The 9473-nt window shown below is 37.0% G+C and overlaps 1 protein-coding gene across 1 annotated transcript in view; it reads right to left on the bottom strand.

The window, feature by feature from the left end:
• The window catches only part of NDUFS4 (NADH dehydrogenase (ubiquinone) Fe-S protein 4, 18kDa (NADH-coenzyme Q reductase)), a gene marked incomplete at its 5' end in the record, with an annotated part of 27296 nt that extends 18067 nt beyond the window's left edge, over positions 1–9229 (bottom strand). The window contains one exon of the mRNA XM_009075719.1: positions 9151–9229. Coding sequence (XP_009073967.1) covers positions 9151–9229 — 79 coding nt within the window. The remainder of the gene's footprint in view (positions 1–9150) is intronic.
• Positions 9230–9473: the final 244 nt, after the last annotated feature.

The following is a 9473-nucleotide window of genomic DNA, read 5'->3' as shown; positions in this document are numbered from 1 at the left end:
ACAGTGCATGCTTCACAACACAAGAACTAAATTCAGTATTAAAACTCTGGATCTAAACATCAGATGCTCTCTCCATGGTCTGCGTCCTCACTGAACTTAACTTTGCCAATTTGAGCAAACCTGCATTTAAGTAGTTCAAAGATACCTCACAAACATGCCATCAAGAACTTGAAGAGCATGTGATTCCATTTCATCCCTGATGACCTGAGTAGAAAGACACAATATTGATGAACTACCAAGCTCTTTTACAGCACGACCAAGATGTTCAAGGATTCCCACGGGATGTTTCCAGACAAGGAAAACTTTTCCTTTCTGACTTGATAAAATGAAAGTTGTTTCCAGTTGTTAAGCTCTAGCTGAATCAAGTCTGTACATAGAACTTTCCTACTTAAGCTAGAATTTGTGTCTTAAATCTGCAACTTAGATATACCACAGAAATGCAGAAAGACATATTTGAATGGACAGAAAAGCAAGCACTCAACAAGGAATTGTTCATTCACTATTCCTGACAGGACAAGTAGAATTCATGTAATCTACAGAAATATTTTACAACATGGGATACTAACTTAGGTGTTCTAGAAAAAATTCAGGTAACAGTATGGTTTCATCAGAACATGAAAATACTAAGTCTTTCAAGAGCAAAACTATTGAAGAAAACAGTTCCAAAAACTGAAGTTACTTCTCACTCCTGTTGATTACTTGACCATATCAATGAATTATGTTTTATTCTTTCTAGTAGATTAGCAACATGGCTTGCATATTTTGACTTCCAAAACCAAACAAGTATTTGCATGTTGAATTACCCTTTGGAATCCAGACAAACTAAACAGGGCACAATGATACTTCTTTAATTTGTTCTGAACAGCCATCACAGCAAACTCTTCAAAACCAGTGTTCTTTGATAGAAAATGAAATACTATGTAATGAACCAGAAAAAAAATAGCCTGCATACCCTTCAAAGAGACATATTCTTTGACCCAGTACTCCAGACTGAAGCCTTGAAATTTTTGCAAAAGAATGCTGCATGAAGGAAGCCCAGACAAAACAGACACTTGAGATGTTAGAAAGTTGTGTAACCTCAATCGCACACTCCTCGTTCCAATACCCGGCAGAGATAGCACTACCATGCACCAAAAGAAAAGACTCTCAGAACAAAGAAATCAAAATCCTTTACACTAGTCTAAACCCAAAATAAACCTGCACAGGGATGAGAGGGCAATTACTCTCATGGATACAACAATCTGGGCTACCTGAAAAATGAGCAGTTTTCTCAAATTAAACCCAGAATTATCTCCAGCTGAAATTTAGTAATATAGCAATATTTATTGCTCTTAGAAGACAGCTAAAGGTGATGGCAATTTCTTTACTTGCACTGTCAGAGTTATAGAAAGCCTCTTTATCAAGGGGAGTAAATTGTTGCCTGCAGACATTCTTAGGGAAGGCTCTTCATCAGCCAACTGGGTATTCTAAACCACCGCAAGCTTCATCAAACTACTACTGCTTACAAAAACAAGCTGCAGCAAGTACCATAGGCTGAATTGAGCTAGGATGTTCCAACTGAAGAGGGATTTAATTGCCACAGAGCAAAATACAGTGAACTTGCAGTACTGAAAATGTGCATGTAGCTACACAAACTGGTGACTACATCTGAGCTTTACTGTAATTAAGACCAAATGCAACCACCAGCCATAACTATCAAGAAGAAACTGCTAAATTATTTCAATTAAAAACTACAAAAAAATAAAAATCACTGCTTAGAAATAAATACATGCTCTGGCAGACCAACATAGTGTATATGAAGTGAAGAATATCACCACCACCAGAAGCATAAAAATCTTTAAATATTAAATTTCACATTATCTGCTTGTCAAAGTTATCCAAGAATGGTTTTTTCCCTCCCCAAAGCAGTATTTCTTAGTCTTCATGGGACGGGTGAGGGGCAGCATGGGGAAGGAGTGTGTATAGGATAAAACAAAGACAAAGAACTTTTTAACAGATTATGTTTTGCAGCAAAAATGCAGTTTTGCAAATAAGACCACAGAGTAAAGGCCTTTAAGTATTTATATCTATGCAAGTTCACTCTTCAATTAGATGGTTTTATTATAGCAGATGTATATGTATTTTTACTTGCTAACAATCTTCTCTTCTGAATACTTAACTTTTATTGAAATAATTTGATCAGTTTCAAAATAATTCTAGGACATTGTTTTATATCTTAAACAGCCTCTAGTATCATTCAAACATCAGAGCAGTCAAACATCATACCTGCAGATGACCAAATGCAAACAAAACGCTAAGTACTGCTCATGAGAGGAAATGAGAAGACAAGTCATGCTGTATTAAATATTTTATAAACCACCAGTAACAACTTTTTTTAAATCCTGAATCACAAGTTCAACACAGTTCAAACAAGCTGGCCACCTGCTTACTTGATACAACTGTGAGGGATGAAAGTACTTCTCCAAGTCACAGGCTGCCTATACAAGGCCCCTTTGGCAAAAGCTAAAAACTGTTTCTTAAAACGTATCTGCAAAGTAAAGGGTGAAAAAAATGTTTTATTAACCTCATTTTACATAACATCTTTATTAATTTTTCACTATTCTGAAACAAACTGCAAGCTGCTGATCTAATTTAGAGAAAAAATAAATAGAAGAAACAAAACCCACTAAAGAGAAATTTGAAGGTAGCGGGAAGGAGTGGGTGACTGTCTGAACCTCCACAGAGATGTCCATCCTGGTACCATGTACTCTTTGAATATAACAAGTTCCTATCATTGAGCCATACATATAAAGCATAGAAACACTGTAAGTTACATTCCTCATCTAAGGAGGAATGCTGTCCTGAGTTGAATCCTTTATGGTACCCAGTTGAATAAATACTGCAGCTAGAGTGGATTAAACGAAGAAAAGATTATTCTAAATTCTTTTACCCCATTTAGTTACTTGAGGAACAGCTTGAACTCACCCTCAAGGAATAACCCACAACGGGTTAACAGCATTTTGAAAAACCAAAACATAGAACATCCACTATATCCTTATTATCTAACACAGTGGAAATGCTTGGAGAATTCTTGGCTGAATAGTAGTTTCAATACAAGGAAATCTAGTAAGCCTGTCCTTAATAAATACATACTTTGCCAAGTGTTTCTCTTTACTGAGTTGCAAAAACAGTTCCTATACACAGGCTTCAAATGCAATGTCACACTGTCTCACACATAATTTCATGACATATTACTGCTTTGGTTTTGATTTTGCTTTTTTTACTGCTTTTGGTTTTCAGAGAAGAGTGTATTATATACTCTTGGTTCTTGAGAAAGCAACGATCACGCTTTTAAATACATGTTAAAGCTTGATTTGTTATGTCCTTTGTTTCACAGCACTGTAGACTATCAGATTGAGATTTGAAGAAGTTTCATCATTCCAGACTATTTTTTACTTGTTTGTATATTTTATTTTGAGCCGCAGAATTATCACTGTTTATTATAGTAAAGTCTATGCTTCTTTAATCAAACAAAGATTATACAATTTCACTAATTTCTAAGCCTAGCCAAAACTGGGATTTGGATGGTGAACAAACTATGACTCAATCCTGAAAACACCGTGTGATGTTTGCTAATAACGCAGTCTTCTAGAAAAAATGGACTGGAGTGTTTCCACAACTATTTTGCTGAAAACGTTCATATTCTGAGAATCCTATTAATACACTGTTACTCCTGGATTATCTAGTAGTAAACATTTAAAACAGACACTGAATGCTATCTCTGTACAGCCAAGAGGAAGCTGCTAAGAATCTTGACACAGATTTCACAACAGTTATTAGCATCATAGAATCATTTAGAAAATCACTGGAAGGCCCTTAAAACCATAAAGTCCAATTGTTAATCCAGCACAGCCAAGTCCATAACTAAACTATGCCCTCAAGTGCCACATCTACACATCTTTTATATATCTCTAGGGATGACGACTCAACCACTTCCCCCAGCAGCCTGTTCCAATGCCTGACAACTCTTCCTGTGAAGAAATTTTTCCTAATATCCAACCCATTTCCTCTTGTCCCATCACTTGCTACTTGGAAGAAGAGACTGAACCCCACCTCTCTACAACTTCCTTTCAAGTAGTTGCAGGGAAATATAAAGTCTGCTCTGAGCCTCCTTTCCTCCAGGTTAAACAGCCCCAGCTCCCTCAGCCATTTCCTACAAGACTGTGCTCCAGACCCTTCACCAGCTTCACTGCCCTTCTTTGGACTCAGTCCAGCATCTCAACGTCTTTCTTGGTGGGAGGGGCCCAAAACTGGACACAGGACTTGAGGTGTGACCTCACCAGTGTGCAGTACAGGGAGACAATCACTGCCCTAGTCCTGCTGGCCACATTATTGCTGATACACACGAAGGGGCCAGTGCCTTCTTGGCCCCCTGGGCACACTGCTGGCTCATGTTCAACCACTGTTGACCAGTACCCACAGGTCATTTTCTGACAGAAAGCTTTCCAGCTACTCTTCCCCAAGCCTGTAGCACTGCATGGGGTTATTGTGGGCAAAGCCTAGGACCTGGGACTTGGCTTTGTTGAACCTCATACCACTGGCCTCAGCCCACCAATCCAGTCTGTCCAGATCCCCCTGCAGGGCCTTCCTACCCTCCAGCAGATCGACACTCCTGCCCAAATTGGTGGTGTCTGCGAACTGACTGAGGGTGCACTCAATCCTCTTGCACAGAACATCAATAAAGATACTAAACAGGACTGGCTCTGATACTGAGCCTTGGGGAACACCACTAGTGATCAGCTGCCAACTGGATTTCACTGCATTCACCACCATTCTTTGGGGTTTGCCTTCCAGTATTTAACTCTTTCACTGAGTGAAAAGTACCCAGTCAGGCAATAAACAGGCAGTTTTTTCAGTAGCAAGCTGTGGGAAACGATTTTCTAAAGTCCAGAGAGACAACACCATGGCCTTTCTTTCCTCCCCTAAGTGCATGCACTTACATGCTTTGGCCTAAGCTGCTGCAGTATACAGTGTTTACTGCTTGTCTTGAACGTCTTTTGCAAAGTATGAACTGCAATAAGGGTTCAGATTTTTCTGTGCCCTGTTTGGTGTTTGCAGGTTTTCTTCTGTGAGTTATGTATAGGTTGTCTATGATCTGAAGGAAAACAGCCCTCTTCTGTTGTTCATTACTGAGTCTTCTGAACCATTACTGAAAAAAAAGCTAATTAACAGTATAGACAAAGCAAAACAACTTCAGGACAGCTGATGAAATGTCAATAGCATCATTCTACTTAGCCTGTCATGCCTGCAATAGAGTCTGTCCCTAGATGTTCTCAGAATGCTGCAAAACCTCATTTAGTACCATTTCAACTACACTTGATAGCACTGGTCTGGAATGCTTAACTCTGGGTAGCAACTAATTCTATTTTATCTTGCCCTGATACAGAATAAAAACACCTGAGAGACGGCTACAACTAACAGCTGATCCTTAACCACATTTCCACAACTTTTCTAGCGTTTTCCCAGTGACCAACCCCTATAACTGCTCTCTCAATAATTTCTGCTTTGAGCTACAGCACATATAATGTCAGTGGAATATTCTGTTTTAGCAATGCAAAGGACAATTGCTAGGGCAGTAGTTCTAATTTTGAAACATTTTTTGAAATATTGGTATTGTTTAACCAAAATAAAAGTTCCTTTATTGACAAATATTTTTGGGTACCTTCCAATTGCAGTCAGCAACCTCCATCATAGTGCCTAGCTTCAGGTTTGACACCCAGAATGCAGCATAACCAGCACTGATTGGGAGGCCTGCTTACAGCACACATGCTGAACTGGATGACTTTTAGCTACAACAAACAGTATTGATGAGCCCTACTCTAAACAACTCAAAGTGCAGGAATCAGAACAGTTCAAATGCCTGTTTTTAGGCAAAACCACTTCAGCTTTTTATAACAATGATGGAAGCTATGTTATACCTTACACACAAACAGTTAAATAATTTGGAACATCACCTGAGTGAGATTTGCGGTCAACAGCCTTTGCCCTGTATAGCCCAAATTTCCTAATGCAAGCAGAGTCTTGAGAGACTGCTTTTCACACAGCTATTTGTCCAGACTCTTGGAATAAGACCTAATTGGTGACCAGAGATTCAAAATGTGATGCAAGAACTGTATTTCTGTTGAGCCTTGTTCCTTTTGTATGTTATTTTCTTCAGATTTTACTGTTCAGAAGAGTTATTTAATTCAGTATTCACTGAAAACAGCTAATAACTGAAGCAAAGATATAATTTCTTGGGGATATTCCCTACAAGCTGAGCATTTAACTGCTTTTATATTTAAGAGTCCCAGTTTTTTCTAACATGAAAAATTAATGTGGCCTAAACTACTGTATTTTCTACTATTCCATTAGAACTCATTTTTCTGTTGTATTCAATACATTTTGAGCTACAGTAAGAAGGTGACCGCTTAGTACTTAATTATTCAAGGTCAAAATGCTCATCTGCCCTCTATTTAATTTGGTTTTCCCCAAAAAAGTAATATTTTAGCACGTACAGAACCAAATCAGGCTCTAGGTAATTCAAAGGAATTCCTGTTGAACAAGTTCAAGCATACGCATATACACACAGGAACCTAAGGTCTACAAAAGCACTGGAAACAGATTAAGTCCACTACAATTTGCAGTTAGACGTTTTCAATAACCACAGTGTTACTCTACCAGCCCTGTAAATATCAAGTCACAGAACAGTTCCATTTCAAAGTAAGTTACAAGAGCAATAAGGCAATCAAGGATAACCATATCTCATTTTCCACCTGTTCTTGCTCCTTCCGATATGCACATCGGAACCAGCTATAAGGTGATGGCCAGCTTTAAAAAAAGTAAATATATATGTATGACAAAAACAACAACAGAATCAAAATATGATTTAGCAATTTATAACAATAAGATGCATACATCTGGCAGTAATACAAAAGGAGTCTTTTGAAATTAAAAGCATCAACATCCAGAATACAGTTTAATTACAACTTGCAAGGAATAATGGTTTTGTTATGCTTAGCAACATTAACTAAGTAACATCAAATTCATGTAAATATATTAAATTAGTTTTAATGGGTTGTAATTAATCCCACTTAAAATTGCAAAAAATACTGCGGCAACCTAAAGTAAGTTGATAGAGTGCTCTACTTCTCCATGATATTTAACAGGTGCCTAGAGAGTTTCCAATCCTGAAAGAGCTGAAAACCACATCAAACCTCTTTGTGAAGATTCTCCTTGTAATGGGATATGATTTTTGACCATTAACAGAACATGAATTATTGGTTACTTTATGGCATTATGGAAACTACTGCTAAAACTTAACTAAATCTACAAACCAAGATTCTAATTTTCTGTTACTTTGTTTTGGGTCCTACAATAACCTGGAAAAAAAATAAAAAAGATTTGTGTATTTAGAATGTGGATGCAGAAAACTGTTAGTAAATATTATTCAGTCTGACACTTAACCTAATACTAGAAAGAACTGAAGATCAATTAATCATGCAGATACATTGTATGTATCATAATAAATACATAGAATGACTGCTACTACGAGATAAAACCATGAGATCAAACACTGAGATCTCAAAAAAAATAATAACTATGATATGAGAGCCTTCAACTTCATGACAGCATATAATGACATTACAGATAACCACTTCACTTACAATTCATCTACACTAAGGGAACTGAATTGTTCTATTTCAAATTAGTTTAATTCAACTGGAAGTATAAACTCTCATAGCCAGACAGGGTAATGCACAACCCTAACTTTGGAAAATGTACATTTAAATACAAAATGGAGACAAAAAAGGATTTATTTTGTGGGACTGTCTTCACACTGTAGTCTTTTTCAGATCTATGTATCCATCACCTGAGGTCACAATAGGGAAATGTGATACTGCAAATTCAGGCATTATAAAAACTCTATTTAGACATATATATATTTAATGTTAAAGAACACTGCATTCATAATTCATTTAGGAAAATGCAGGCCTACTGACTTGGTGAATCTTATTTACATAGTGACTCATGAACTCTGTACAAATTTCCTGAATCCCAAGTTATGCAACTAGATTACCAAGATAATCATGCTTGCTAGAATAAAGTACTATTTTTCCCTAATTTTTAAACCTAAAATTATACTGTTACTCCTTAAATTCAGAAAGAAGTTTACAAAATAACTGATTTCTTTTACCTGTATGTAGATTATTACTGGTACATTTACATACAAAGCACAAGGGGAAAATAGCCCTAAAGAGTTGTTAAAGTAGGTGTGGGTTTTTTCCCAATAGCCTGTTAAACTTCAGCTGTCCCAACTTGCATTTATCATTACCAATGTACAATTCATAAATTCCAAGTATTTCTTGCTATTATAGCTTCGGGGATAGGAAAAAGTACATACAATAGGAACTGTCTGGTACATGCAATATGAATATTCTTTTCCTGAAGATTCAAAAGCAATATGAAAACCAATGAAAAACAAGCTCCTGCTGTGATGCATTTCCCCAGAAGTCTTACAAAAATTATACTATTGAATAATGTAAACATAAGTGTCAGGTTGCATCTAGAGTAACAGACCACACATTATGGAAGAACTTACAAGAAAAGATTGCCAAATTTCTGATCTGCTACTGATTAGCAGAAGAATGCTATGCATTTGTTTCTAGTTGTAATCTAACCTTCATGCATATTCAAAAGCTGAAGTGTATGTGCATAGTAAGAGTAATCTTGCATGATGCTTCTTCTACATGGTATCTGTAGTAATATGGGTCCTAGTGAAGAAAATCTCAGGAAGCTGGAAAATTCTCTATCATTTCACTCACAGAATATACACCCAAATTTCAAAAAGAACACACTTGTTATTAATTACAGCTCATATTGGTCCTTGACCAAAATATAATAATAATAAACAAGGTACTCTTTGTTTCATATTGCTTAACACTTTGAATGCCATATTTTGCTCACTTATGTTTTACTGATGTTCCCCTCTTACAAATGTATGGAGGACTGTTGCTTTGTAGTGCACATTTACACAGCTTTCCTAGAAGAACGCAGAACATCATACTGAATGCCTATTGTGCAGAAATAACCCTGAAGGCTGTATCATAGCAGTATGCAGTAGAAAACCCTTACCAATTTTTCATCAACTGTGATGAGTTGCGTGTCTCGAGTTTGGTCCTGTGCCAGCCGCCATGTGGAAGTGCTCAGTGACCTGCGGTGCAAGACTTGAAGTTAAAAAATGATTCATGCAATGAGAAAATAGAGGCAGACAAATCTTACATAAACAAGTTACTTTAACAATATCCGTCTTGTAAAAAAAATTGAAGAGGGAGAGATGAGGGCACAAAAATCCTTTTTCTCCCCAATTAGTTCTGTCTGCTGAGTTTTTGGCAGACTCCCACTTAGCAGTTCACAACAGGCTGCACTTTATGTCAGCCTACAGGCTCTCTGTCACA

This window comes from Acanthisitta chloris, unplaced genomic scaffold (assembly GCF_000695815.1).
Source record: "Acanthisitta chloris isolate BGI_N310 unplaced genomic scaffold, ASM69581v1 scaffold10435, whole genome shotgun sequence".
Lineage (NCBI taxonomy): Eukaryota > Metazoa > Chordata > Aves > Passeriformes > Acanthisittidae > Acanthisitta > Acanthisitta chloris.
Note: the sequence above shows the minus strand (reverse complement) of the source record. Positions and strands in the feature narration are given on the sequence as shown.